At 51.1% G+C, this 14,167-nt stretch overlaps 2 protein-coding genes across 2 annotated transcripts in view; both read left to right on the forward strand.

Annotated features, from left to right (window-relative positions):
* The first annotated feature begins 231 nt into the window (after window positions 1-231).
* LOC125523885 (uncharacterized) lies at window positions 232-2,369 on the forward strand. Its single transcript, XM_048688944.2, has one exon. It carries the CDS (start codon window positions 284-286, stop codon window positions 1,928-1,930), a length of 1,647 nt encoding a protein of 548 aa, XP_048544901.1. The 5' UTR covers window positions 232-283; the 3' UTR covers window positions 1,931-2,369.
* A 6,473-nt stretch (window positions 2,370-8,842) lies between these two features.
* LOC125520992 (E3 ubiquitin-protein ligase UPL4-like) overlaps window positions 8,843-14,167 on the forward strand; it is a 28,312-nt gene continuing 22,987 nt past the window's right edge. Inside the window, exons 1-2 of the mRNA XM_087535282.1 lie at window positions 8,843-8,998; window positions 9,096-9,178. Of these exons, the coding sequence (XP_087391408.1) occupies window positions 8,861-8,998; window positions 9,096-9,178 (221 nt within the window). The 5' untranslated portion in view covers window positions 8,843-8,860. The remainder of the gene's footprint in view (window positions 8,999-9,095; window positions 9,179-14,167) is intronic.

The following is a 14,167-nucleotide window of genomic DNA, read 5'->3' on the forward strand; positions in this document are numbered from 1 at the left end:
GGCCATCTTAAACATGAGATGAAAAAGACATCAACGACCCGCACATAGTCTGGCTGCTAGTAAGTTTCTTAACCATGACCAATTTGCGGGCGGGCTGGTTTGACACGGGAGGAGCCTGCTAATCCGACTGCTAGCTTAATTTCTCACATATGCTGCTGCTGGTGCTGCTCGCGAGTCTGCGGCTATATATAGCTGAGGAATACGTAGAATGAGTAGCACCAAGGGCCTAAGTTTCTCTCTACTCGATCACATTCTTCTCTTTATACTGCTATATATAGTGTATATGGGAAGCATGGGTGCGGACGCATCCTTCCCTCGATGGGGTAGCTGCTCTCTCCAAGGCCTCAACATTGAGGTCCAGGCGGGGCTGGACAAAGACGCTCTCCCCAGCGGCGGCAGCGGCATTAGATTCCCTCCGCATTTCTGGGACGAGGGTCCGATGGCCGAGGCCGAGCCTGGCTTCCCCCTAGTGTACGCGGGCTACTCAGAGGCGAGGGCCTTGATCGGCGAGGGAGCCACGGCGGATCTGAAAAGGCTGTCATGCCAGGCCCAAGGCATGGTGGCGGAGATGTTTGCTAGCATCACCGTCGGCAGGGACGAGCTGCCCAGGGTAGTGCAGCTGCGGCTATCGCCCGAGCTGGCGCTGTGGAAAAGCACTCAACACGCAATCGGCAACGTGCTTCCCCCTAAAGGCAAGGCACTGAGGCAAGCCTCGCCGCAGGTGCTCGCCCAGCTGGGCGCCACCGACTGGCCCGCGGCCCTGACCACCAACAATGCCTTGTTCGGCGGCTGCATGTCCAACATGCTCATTGGCGCCGCCGACGTGCGCACCATGTTCTCCAACTATGTCACCGACATGGCCGTTAACTACGAGTACGGGTACAGCCACGTGTTCCCCCAGCTCCACGGGCTGGTGCAGGATGCGCTTGCCGACGCCCATGCGCTGGGCACCCCTTACGGCCGGGAGCGCCGTGAGGCCGTCGGCGTCGGCCTCCCGTACATCCAGGACAAAATCGCGCTGGAGGTGATGCACAAGGCACGCCTCAAGGACCGCTCCGCGCAGATGGATCGCCGTGCCGCCCAGGTCATCTACCTGTTCGATAGCAGCGTGCTCGGCATTGCAGCCGATGCCACGGCCCGGGGCTTTGACGCCGGCGCCGCCATGAGCGACCTCGTCTTGAGCATCAACAGCCACGACGTCATTGACGTGGGCTCCGACCTGGTCAACTCCGAGATCATGAACTCATTCCTCAACGTGGCCGACATCACTGCATCAGGCGTGGTGAGCGAGCCGGCGCTCCGGGCCATATATGACGCATACGCCGCCACGGGCGCACGGGCCTTCACCCAGAGGTGGCACGAGCCCTCAGCCCGGATGGTCGACAATGAAATCGCGTGGCACATCTGCAACGACCGGCACATGCTCTTCCGCCGCGCCCTCCTGGGATGGCCCAAGGCCCGCAAGTCACCGGCGCGGCCCCAGCGCGAGGCGGACTTCGACGAGGTCTTCGACGCCGACTTCCGCACCACCGGCTTCAGCAGGCCCCTAGACCCCGAGTATGCCTGCGACGGCGAGGAAACCTGCAACCATGTACGCCGGTTCCTCCGCCAGCGCCGGGACGAGGACCAGCAGCTGCTTGGCGCCCTCTGGTGGTCCCTGGTCACCGGCCCGCTGGAGTACGTCCGGCAGGGCGAGGTGGACGAGCAGCACGAGGAGAACCTCGCCGAATCCGTGCGCCTGCAGCTGGTCCAGCTCTTCTCTAAGGGTCTCGTCGACGAAATGGCGTGGCTCCTCGCCCATGCGAGCCACCACGCCTGGCAGGTGAACTACCTGTACGAGGCCGCCATGTTTGGCAGCATCCTGGATGGGGGCGCCTTGACAGGCAAGCTCGACCGGGCAGAGGAAGGGGAGGAAGTCAACCTCGGCTGATCCTGGCGCGTGCGCGCATCGGAGATTCTGGTCGGGTGCTGCATGATTTATCGGCCCAGCCCAACGCCCAGAGACCTGGTGCTATCTTGTATTTGTATGAGCTTTTGCACTGTCGGCCTGAAGTGCTGATCGGATCCGCCAAGCCATTCCTGCTCCATGTTTCCCTATTCACGTCAATGTATTTCCTTTCTTTTTGGAAAGCGTTACTGTTTGCCCATGTAAAGGTCTCTACTTTGAACTCCCTCTGATAAAGAAATATAAAAGCGTGTAGTGATGTAAACGCTTTTATAGTTCTTTACGGAGGGCCTGATTCAGTCGTTTAATGTTTCCTTAATTATTGATCTTATAATTTTTTTTAAGATAAAACAAAGCTTTATTACTTAACGGTGAGCAGGCATATTGCCCACAACACAAGCAGCCACTTGGACTGGTACATCGGCCCCCCACTCCTGCCCGATCTTAATAAGTGTTTGTCGGCATGAGACTAACTCTGTAGCACACGCTTTGGCCAATGTGGGCCGTCTATTCCCTGAGAACCACCTAATGGAGTCGGTGGGCGATGTACCAGCCCAAGTGGCTCTTGTGTTGTGGTGATATGCCTGCTCACCGTTAAGTAATAAAGCTTTGCTTTACCTTAAATTTTTTTTATTGATCTTATAATTTTATGTTGGGTCTGATTATATTCACACAGGATGGGTTTGGCTTGTGCCACCTCAATGATTCGTGACACCGTGGCCTTCTTCTCTCAATCATGCCATCTCTTCTCTTTATATACTAGGAATAGTCATTCATCCGCGTGCAGGATGTGTGTGGGACTTTGGACGCTTGGCGACGGCGGCGAGAGGAGAGGAGAGGGCGAGCAGAAGGAGCCCGCAGTGAGGAGTTGGTCAGTCACTCCATCCATTCCCCTTCCTCAGAGCAAACAAAGCAATTGCAAGCAAGGCAAAAAACTGAGTTCATCCCTCATCTCTCCGACCCGGTCCGGTAATCTATCCTCTTCATTCCTTGTAATCCCACATCTATTGGTACATCCATCCTTACACGATTTGATTTGATTTTATCTGCTGATAATCTTGATTTCTTTCGGATTTATCGAAAAGACTTTCGCCACGCTTTATATATAAAGCAAATCACCGAAGCACAATGTCCAACATTCCTTTATGATTTCTCCATGCGTTTCTTTTTATTTTTAAATTTCTTGGATGGATGGATCAACAAAAACCATGGGAGCAGATTTTCATCATCCTCCGTTTTGGCTTTTTTTTATCCCAAACAAGTGAAACAACAGCAGCAGGCAAGGGAGGTACTTACTGTTCATATGTAATTCGTCCTCCATATGCTAGCAATCGATCTTCTTCATTGCTTTTTAACCACGAAGTCTTGAGCAACCATTACGGTACGGGTTCCTGCAGTACTTTTGATAATTGTTTGAATGCTGGAGAGCGTTCTGTCAGCTAGTAATCTTTATCTGAATGTATGCTCTAACCAAGAAGTCTGGTGCATTTTGGTTTTGATGCACTCTATAGCTTTCCATCAAAGATAACCACAAATCAAATCCCACGAGATTCCTCAGAGACACATATCCACGCACTCTTTAACGATGTAAGACGCACCACCGAATAGGGTCTAAGCGAGTAGAAACTTATTCCATCTTTTGGGGGTTACCGCCGTCTCGTCTTCTGACCAAGTAAATGACCCAAGAGGCAATAATTATTTAAAGATTTATATTGTCAGGTCTAGTTACAAGTCATCCTACAGATACGAGGCATAATGCCATTGAACACCCATTTTCGAAAAGTTTGAACACCCATACCTAGCACGGTCGATGAAACATAATCCATCTCCACCTCCTGCACGATCAAGAACAAGCAACTCCATCTCATCCTCCATAAGGGCATCTCCAATGCGAAGCGCTTAGCCTGGGCGCTAGGATTCTAATCCTGATTGATTAGTGATTGCCGTGTTAAATCCCGGTGTCACCCTGGGCATCGGCGCAAAACCATGCAGCAGGCGCTTGGCCTCTTTTCTTCCTGCATTAAGCGCTTGTGCTGTTTGGTTAATTAGCGTCTTGCGTTGAAAGTTGAGGCGCTTAGGTGCTTTTACTTTCTTTTTAAACTATTTTTTCCTTCATAAGTGCCTATCTAAACAGCTAGCATTGTACATGCCCTAACCAGCAAGGTCAAGACCACCGGGAGAACAAGAAGCGCACAACCACCAGCCCATCATCCACCACCAGAACGCTCTATGTCGCGGGCACAACGAACAGCTCACTCCGGCGGACAGCCTTGCCTCCACCAGATCGGCCAGGCTGACCCCAGATCCGGTCCATGCTGCCGCCCCCAACTCCCGCGCCGCAGCCTCCAACAGCTACCCCGACGCCGGACACATCACCAGCAGCTGCACCGTCGCACAGCAGCTGCCGCCCGGCCGCCTCTCGCGCGGTAACTCCTGACCGGGCGCCGCTGCTCTCCAACCACGGCACAACTACGCCGCATTCGGCGTCGGCGCCTACCAGGGGTGTGTGTGTCTGGCTCCTGGGCTTTCATATTTGCCGAGTACCCGACAACAGTACTTGGCAAAGTCTTCTGCCACGTGGCAGCCACCGTCTCCCTCCGGCCGTCAAGTGCCTTTTTTTTGCCGAATCCCTGTTTTAATGCTCGGCAAAGACTTTGCCGAGTCCCCGTGTTCTGGTTCTTGGTAAAGTCACTTTGCCGGTAAAATTTGGGTCGAGTACCGTGGGCGGCTGGGCCGAGAACAATACTTGGCAAAGACTTCGCCGAGTGTGAAACGACTTTTGTCGAGTTTTTTTGATACTCGGCAAAATCAGAAATTTCAGCAGTGATGGGAGTTAAAGCAGATATGGATTTAGTAAAATACTAGCTATAACTCTGGGAAGCAATGGGCACACGAGTCCTGAGCGGGCTCGTGCTCTGTTTGAACTATGGTCCGCTTCGCTTCGGCCCAAACCTCCTGGTGACAGGTCTTGCCCACTCCGTCAGAAGTTAGCCTTTCTTCTGATTTTAAATCACAACTTTAACATGATCGTTTATTTGTTTCCGCTGCATATCTATCGGATGAAGCTATCCTCGAAGTTCATTGCAGGCTAGTGGGGTTGTGTATCTCCCCAATTTCCCGCTACTTGAAACGCCAGCCGACAGTCTCCCACTCTAGTGCTGCAGTTGAGTATCCCGCCATCACCAATGCCATTGTTGACTGCTGCTGGCTCTGGCAACTACCGTCTTCTGTGATAACATCTCCAGGGTCTATATGGCTGCCAACCCCATCCACCATCAACGCACGAAGCACATCGAGCTCAACATCCACATTGTTCGTGAGGAAGTCGCCCTCGGCTAGACCAGGTCACCATCTTGTAAGCGCATGATGCACAACTCCCTCTAGGTACTCTTGCACATCCCGGCATCGATCGCACGTACTTTCTCCGTTTTTATTTACTTCGCATATTAGAGTTGACTGAAATCAAACTTTGTAAAATTTGACCAAATTTATAGAAATGAATATAAATATTTACCGCTCCCGTGCCGCTCCCTGGCGGCACCGGGGCGTCAAACCCTAGCCGCCAGAGGAGGGCGTGTTTCGTGCCTGCCCAGCCGCCGCTGCCGCCGGCGTTGGCCGCGGTGGCGGCGGGCCCCTGCCTCAAAGGGGGAGGGGCACCCGTGCGTCGTCCTGGGCGGCGGTGGTGGGACTCGGGGCGGCGGCCTCGGACACGGTCATGAAGGCGCTCTTGCCGGCACGACTGTGAGCGGCAGCGCTCCACTTCGGCTGTGCGGGCAGCGACGGGGAGGCCGGCTGATGGGTGTCCTACTGGCTTTCGGTGGCTTCAGGTGCATCTTGGCGTTGAGCTTTGACGAGATCTAGAAGCCTCGAATCCGGCATGGACGACCTGACGGAGGGCACCGATGGCGACATACGTCTTCGTGGCGAGGTTCCGCTCGGTTCCAGCCAGCCACGAGGTCGGGAAGACGTGACTTCCGGTGAAAATCGCGCCTGACTGCGGTCTTGGCGGACGATGGTGGCGTCTCAGACGTCGTTTCCTTCTGGAGGCATCGTCGTTGCAGGTCACATCAACCTGACCGGGAAGTTCCGGGGGAAACCCTAGATCTGGGTCTACCGGATCGGACGATGACGGTGCCATCGGTATCGTTTTCCCTCATGGGGGCATTGTTTTGGAGCAAGTGCTGGTTGGAGGGGACAAGAGGAGGAGCGGTGTTTCATCTGCTCCATTGATGACGGCGGATCTTGGCGGCGTGGCGCAGTGGAGACTCGGCGCCTGATGAGCGGAGATGGACTCGTGCAGGAGGGTGATGCTGCCTGGCGTCGTGGTGGCGTCGGCGGCAGTTGGACCGGGCAAGGTTGATGCAGCAGTACAACTCTGAAGATGGATTGGTGGCAGGTGGCTGCGGCGGCCTCATACCCGGCAGGGGTCCTGGATGAGAAGCACGCCGGACTGGTGGGTGCCCATACCCGGCAGGCGTCCTGGTTGGGACCTCAAGTCTTAGATGTTAGGTTTGGCTGCGTGGTCTGTTTGGTATTAGGCCCAGACTTTCAGCGCCCCTTCATCAACTGGATAGGGATAGCGACAGATGTTGCTTTGTTTAGTGGCTTTAAACTTATTGTTGTATGACTTTGTAAGGTCTTGTGTTAATAATTAATAAAGTGGCCATATGCATCGTCCAGATGCAGAGGCCGGGGGTCGTCCTCCTTTTCTAAAAAAAAAACAAATTTGTATGATGTGGAAGTACATTCAACATCGAATCTAATGGTATTGATTTGTTATTGTATATGTTAATATTTTTTTATAAACTTTGTTAAAGTTTGTAAAGCTTTACTTTGACCAAGACTAATATGCAGAGTAAATAAAAACGAAGGAAGTACTATATAAGCTGAGAAATATAATGGCGATCCTGCAAAATGCTTTGAAAAAATCATAAGTTTTATCTGTCGTATTCACTACATACTGCCCGGCGAAATTTAGCATGTATTTGTGAAAGTGCGTCGTAATCTGAAAATGTGTGCTGAAAAATTAATATTTTTTATTCCTCGGAATTCGGAAATATCCGCTACGTACTAGATTGGCATTGATAGCCATTGAATGTAAAACTGTAGCTAGACGCATTAGTTAGCTCAATTTATAGTGGGAGTATATTGCTTCTATCAGACTAGTCCATGGCCATTAAAACCATTCAACTGCGCATCAGGGTCGCTTTTTATTCTAAGAAAAAGAGAAGAGAAGAAAATCGCCTTCAGCCCCTTCTCTGCCCTCCGCCTCATCCTCCTCTTCGGCGCCGTCACCCCACCCAGCGGTGTCGCCTCTCCTTCCCGGTACGTGAGCCGCCGCCTCACCGCCGCCCCTCCTCCTTATCTTCCGTCGTCTCGCCGCTGCAGTCGTCCACGTGAGCAAGCTATCTAGGCTAGGGTTCATCGGAAAGAAAGGAAAAAAATCCCCATTTCCTCCGCCGTCTCCTATGCCCTGCTGCCCGCCTACTCTTCCTCTCCACAACATCGTGTTTATCCTCGACGCAGAAGGACAGTGCGGACTGCAGAGACGCCCTGCCGCCGTGCTCCTTTTTGTAGGGACGGGGGTGGGTCAGGCTGGACGGAGCGAGCGGGCTTTTTGGCCCGCTCGTGGCCCGTTCTAGACCGGACCGTCCGGTCCTGGCCCGCTGAAGAATTTGTTCGGTCCGGTTACTAAATTTCGGCCCAAAATTTTCTCGGTCCGGTCCGGTCTTTGAGCGGTCCGACCGAGCGGACCGAAGCTGCAAGGCCGTTCTTCTTCGTCGCGGCCACCGGCGACGCCCTGGCCGTGTCCCACCCCGGCTATGTTCATCGGAATCAAGTATTCATCCCTCAATTGACACAGAGACAGGGGCAATGAGGTAGAAGAAGACCCAGATCAGGCGCTGCCCTTTTTTTTTCCTTCTATTCAGTCAAACAGAGAATAGAAAGAACGAGAGTGCCGGCGTTCGATCCGATAATCGCGGCGCCATTCTTGACTAGCCCTTCGCTGCCGTCTTTCGCTTCCTTTTATCAAGTCGAATAGAAAACCGAAGGAAAATCCTATTCCTATGTGACATGCTTACCAAATCTATACATGCTATCTATGTTTGGATTGTAATAACTGCCCCACGATTTTAGGTAACAGTAGCAATCCAACTTAAGTTTACGTAAAAAACATTCTTAGAAATATATCACTGCTAAAAAGAAAAGGAAGGAGAGAAACAGGCTCGATCCTATAATCATGGCGCCATCCCACGACTAACTTCACGTCAGATTTGATCCGTTAATCACGGCAAGGCCCGCACACAAAAAATCGTGGGCTCATGCACGCCCTACCATACTTGCATGCGACAGAAAAACTGCCAAGAAGCAAAAACGCCAAGGTTCATGGCTAACAATGGCGCCCCGGCCGGCGCCGCCGTGTCATGTCGCTTCCATGCGTGCGCCACCGTCGATCTCGACCATAGAGCGCCCTACACCTCTTCCTGCGCTCTCCGGCAACCCCTCGTGCGCGTTGTGCCCTCATCTACGTTGACCACGGCCGGTCCTCGGTCCAGCCCGGGCTGGAGGGCGGTCGGTCCGAGCCCTGAAATCAGGACCGCCCAGCTGATCGGTCCGGCCCGCCGGCGGCCGGTCAAAATGGCGGCTCGGTCAGGGACCGGACCGGCCCGGACCGTGTCCACCCTGAGGGGTGGGGAGGGGGGGTCGTCGTGTGAGTCGGATGGGGACTGGGGCCTGGGGGCGGCAAGTTCCGTTGGATGGTGGCGGTCGTCGCCTCGGAGGGCGCAGGGGGAGGCGTGCTGCTTGCGTTGCTCACGGAGCTCTACGAAGCGCTCTCGTTCTGCATGGAGGACGCCGGGGGCTAGTTTCCCACCGAGTCCGCCGCGCGAGCGCTCGTGCGGCTGGCGACCCGAGATGCTGCTCGCCGTGCGCGCCATCACCTACCTCTGCGACGCCATGCCGTGCGCTGCTGACACCGTCGTCCGCCACTGCTTGCTCCCCGTGCTCTGCTCCCGGCTCCTCGCGATCGAGTACCTTGATGTGGCCGAGCAGGTAACCGAGCAGCCCTCAAAAACAAACCAGACCATCTCATTGACCTGAACGAAGTGCTTTATGTGGTCAATCACGCTTCTTCTGTTTGTATGAGCAGTGCTTGCAAGTGTTTGAGAAGATATCGCTGCGGCAGCCGGCACAGTGCTTGCAGGCAGGCATGATAACTGCTGTGCTAGTATACATACTACCAGAAAAACTGGGGTTGCCGACGGCCAAATCTATGCCGACGGCCCCCGTCGGCATCTATGGACCTATGCCGACGGCCAAGGATAGGCCGTAGGCGTAGAATAGCCGTCGGCATACATGGGCCGTCGGCATAGACGAGGCCGTCGGGACCGCCCGAGCTACGCCTACGGGGCCCGTCGGCATAGGACAGGCCGTCGGCATAGCCCGGGCCCACCTGCCCGGTCAGCGCTGACCATTTGACGGCGTTGATCCTACGCCGACGGGCGGTAACGGCGGCCGTCGGCATATCTGTGGCAGAGGTATGCCTACGGCATAGCCGTCGGCATAGGCCCCTCTGCCACGTCAACGATCCGTGTGCCACGCCACGTCATCGATCCGTGTGTGCACAGATATGCCGACGGCCTTGCCGTCGGCATATGTTTACTTTACTTAATTTTTTATTTTTACTTTGGTTATCTGTGGTAGAGGTATGCCTACGGCACAGCCGTCGGCGTAGGCCCCTTCGCCACGTCATCGATCCGTGTGCCACGCCACGCCATCGATCCGTGGGACAACCTCCGTCATCGATCCATGTATTTTACTTTATTTTTTTATTTTTACTTTGTTTTTTTATTTTTACTTTATTTTAGTTTTTGCTTTTGCATAAGATAATTATGCCTTATCTAAAAAAACATACCCGATGGTATATCGATTGCCCCCCGTTATGAACGTCGCTATCGCTGTGTCACGGAGGGGGGAAACGGTCGACACGGAAGGAATTCTGGTTGGTGGGGGGATTCGGGGTGTAGCTATGTCACCGAAACATCGCACGGGTCCCGATGCATATGTGAAAGTGTTCATGCATGCGTAGACGCCCGTCTTGGGGCTCCGGGGTGTGCCCCCCCTCACGGACGGCGCTGCCGCCGGCACCTGGAAGGGGGAAACGGACGCGTGGGGTCTACACGGAGGGGATCTTGCTGTGGGTCTGGCCAGGATGTTGCTCCAAAGTGTTCCTATGGGCTGACCTAACACAACCGGGTGGGGAGGTCCACTGGTCAAAGCCCGTCCGTGTAAAGTCAAAGGGCTAGATCCCGTGGTCAAACGCTACAGGGTTAGGCGGGACGGGGGCACTTGGGGGGTAGCAATGCCACCGGAGCGTCGCACCGGGCCCTCATACATGCGGGGTGGTGTTGTGGCATGTCCGAAGAGGCGGGGCGCGTCTCCGGTGCGTGGCCCCCCCTCACGGACGGCGATGACACGGTAGTAGACGTTCTGCGGTAACGATGCGGCGTCAATATTATTAAATACTCGGAGCGCGATAAAATCAAGAGTTTTTTTGCACGACGTGGGCACATGTGCTATAGGAACGATGGTATTTTTTCATAATTTTTGATGATGGAGAAGTATCCGAAAAATTCCCTCTATGCGGATTGCCCTTCGCGCGTCTACGGCTGTGGCCGGCGGCCTCCGGGGGCTAGCATGCCGCCAAATCTTGCGTAGGCGGCCTCTCACAAGTCTGAAAGTGTTGTGGCGGTTGCAAACGCCCAGCACGCGTGTCCGGGGTGTGCCCCCCTCACGGACGGCGCTGCCGCCGGCACCTGGAGGGGGGATACGGACGCGTGGGGTCTACACGGAGGGGATCTTGCTGTGGGTCTGGCCCGGATGTTGCTCCAAAGTGTTCCTATGGGCTGACCTAACACAACCGGGTGGGGAGGTCCACTGGTCAAAGCCCGTCCGTGCAAAGTCAAAGGGCTAGATCCCGTGGTCAAACGCTACAGGGTTAGGCGGGACGGGGACACTGGGGGGGGGGGGGGTAGCAATGCCACCGGAGCGTCGCACCGGGCCCTCATACATGCGGGGTGGTGTGGTGGCATGTCCGAAGAGGCGGGACGCGTCTCCGGTGCGTGCCCCCCCCTGACGGACGGCGATGACACGGTAGTAGACCACTACAAGAAATATGTCAACTTATGACCTTCTGTCAGTGACCCTCGAAGAATTGGTTATAAATTTATGACCATTTTAGACCAATTGGTCAAAAGCTGTTCAGGGGGCTCCAAACCCGAAACCATTGCGACCATTTTGGTCAGAAAGGTCGTAATTTCCTTACACGAAATGGTCACAAAGCAAACAGTGCTAGTCCGCTGCCTTATTTCTAGTTGTTAATGACCAATATAGATGGTCATAGCCTTGTAGATTGTGGTGGGTTGTGATGACTAGGCGCCATCTCATCAGTTTTGCCTATGTGTCATGTCCATGTGGCAGTTTTTGCCCTAGGTTGTGAAGCAACCTATATTTCTATCATTCCCAAAATTCCCAAAAAAATCTCATAAATTCTTTGGGGCATATCTTCATCAAATATGTAAAAATCCTCCTTGCCTAGTTCAAAACTAATTCAACAATATTCATTTTCCTATTCTGTTCACAACAACACTTTATGAAGGAAGTGCTATTTATATATTCTTCATTGCCCTCGGAATTTTTCGGCACTCTTTCCTATCCAAATCATTACCGCATGACAAAATTCAGCTCCATTTGCCTAGCAAATCTTCTTCGGCAAATTTCCAAAGTTTTTGTCCACCTAGAAGCATTGTGAAGGAAGTACCTTTTTTATATCTCTAAATGACATGAAATTTATACAGTTCCTTCATATGTCCAAATTATCACCCTCCTCCAAATTGCAGCTCAGTCAAATCATCTATGTGAGCCCAGGTTCAATTTATATTTTATGGCCAAATTGGCACGTTGCAAAGCAAGTGTTATATAGACCCCTCCTATTACCCTCAAACTTTTCGGGCACTCTTCCATACCCAAATAATTGCCACATGATAATATTCAGCTCAATTTGCCTAGTAAATCTTTCTCGGGAAATTTTCAAAGTTTCTACCTCGAGAGAAGCTTTGTGAAGTAAGTACTAGCTAGGCTTACCCAAATGATCTGAAAATTTACCAGCACATGACCATACCTAAGTAACTTACCTAAACCAATTTTGAGCTCATTTGATTCATCCAATCTCTCTCACTAGTTTTTCCCAAGTTTCTGTCCATAGAAGAGCATTGTGAAGGAAGTACTACTTTGGCATGTCCAACTGGTATCAATTTTCTACAATGCTTCCCTATGCCCAAATAACCATCCTTCACAAAATTTCAGCTCACTCCAGTCATTATTTTGAGCCCAGTTTCAACATTCATATTTTTGTCCAGCGTGGTACTTTGCAAAGCAAGTACCACCTAGGATCCTCCTTTTGAGCTCAAAATTTGTGAAGACATTCTCCTTAGTAGATGATCATCCTCAGCCAAAACTCACGCCCATTGGCCATGTGCATTTCCCGTACCGCTAATCAAACACTTGGCTGCTAATTCATGTTTGAGCATAGATCGGTCTCCTCGTGAGAATCTTATGTTGTAATTTTCTTCCTAGCACCAACCTGGGGAGTGCCCAACCCACTAGACATGCCTAGGCCACCCAGAACACATGGTAACATTACGGTCACGCGGTGACCACGCGACGGGCATGCGAGTTTACGCGCTCTAGAGTTGGGGCCCTCGGCCACCGTCCAAACCTCGACGTATCGCCACCAAACCATGTATTTATGATTAAATAGGTCCTTATGTAACTAGAAATGATTTTTGGAAAAAATAAATAGCAAACTATGAGGCAGCTGCAGTTCAAATTTGACCCGCTTCCAACTAAATCGGCGGAAATTTGTCTTTTTCACGAGAGGTGGATCAAAAATTTTTACACCCAACCATTTTGTCAATTGTGCATTAAATATGGCCTAGTATTTTATAAAAATGATTTGGTCCAATTTTGCAACAATTATTTGGTAGTTCCTTCACAAAAAAACCTCCTTTCGGGCACTCGAAAAATGGAAAATGATTTTTTCGTCCAACGAAAATGAAAACTTCCTTAGGCAACATTGTTTGCCATTCCAATATGCACCCTTGTGCACAATATGAGATCATTTGAACAAACTATGCCATGAATGTGGCCATAAGATTGATCATTTGGCTTGAAAGCCATTGATCTCCACACGTGATAGCTCGTTTCTGAGAACACTTTTTTAAAATAATTGTCGTATTACAAGTTTATTATTTTTCCTGGAAACTTGGTCACATATGATGACACAATGCGAAGGTTTTCCATTTTTTTGATTTTTTTTGAATTTTTTATGCCCGTTTCAAAATGCGGTCAAAACGGCGGGCTTGACCGTTCCTAGCTAGTGGTTGAATCTTGGAATTTTTTTGGTGTTTCTCTGATTAAATAGATACTTATGTACCTAGAAATGATTTTTGGAAAAAATAAAGAGCAAACTATGAGGCAGCTACAGTTCAAATTTAACCCGTTTCCAACTGAATCGACGACAATTTGTCTTTTTCACCAGAGGTGGATCAAAACTTTTTTCACCCAACCATTTGGTCAATTGTGCATTATATATGTCCTAGTATTTTAGAAAAATGATTTGGTCCAATTTTGCAACAATAATTTGGGAGGTCCTTCACAAAAAACCTCCTTTTGGGCACTCGAAAAATGGAAAATAGTTTTTTCGTCCAAAGAAAATGAAAACTTTCTTAGGAAACATTGTTTGTCATTCCAATATGCACTCTTGTCCATAATATGAGATCATTTGAACAAACTATGCCATGAATGTGGCATAAGATTGATCATTTGGCTTGAAAGCCATTGATCTCCACACGTGATAGCTCGTTTCTGAGAACACTTTTTAAAATAATTGCCGTATTACAAGTTTATTATTTTTCCTTGGAACTTGGCCACATATAATGACACAATGCGAAGGTTTCCCAATTTTTTGATTTTTTTTGAATTTTTTATGCCCGTTTCAAAATGCGGTCAAAACGGCGGGAATGACCGTTCCTAGCTAGTGGTTGAATATTGGAATTTTTTTAGTGTTTCTCTGATTAAATAGATACTTGTGTACCTAGAAATGATTTTTGGAAAAAAATAAAGAGCAAAGTATAAGGCAGCTACAGTTCAAATTTGACCCGC

The sequence above is a fragment of the Triticum urartu genome, chromosome 7A, assembly GCF_056163025.1.
Source record: "Triticum urartu cultivar PI428250 chromosome 7A, HENAU_Tu73, whole genome shotgun sequence".
Classification (NCBI taxonomy): Eukaryota; Viridiplantae; Streptophyta; class Magnoliopsida; order Poales; family Poaceae; genus Triticum; species Triticum urartu.

Coding starts and splice junctions, on each gene's coding strand:
- LOC125523885 (XM_048688944.2), top strand. CDS start 284: ATGGGAAGCATGGGTGCGGACGCATCCTTCCCTCGATGGGGTAGCTGC.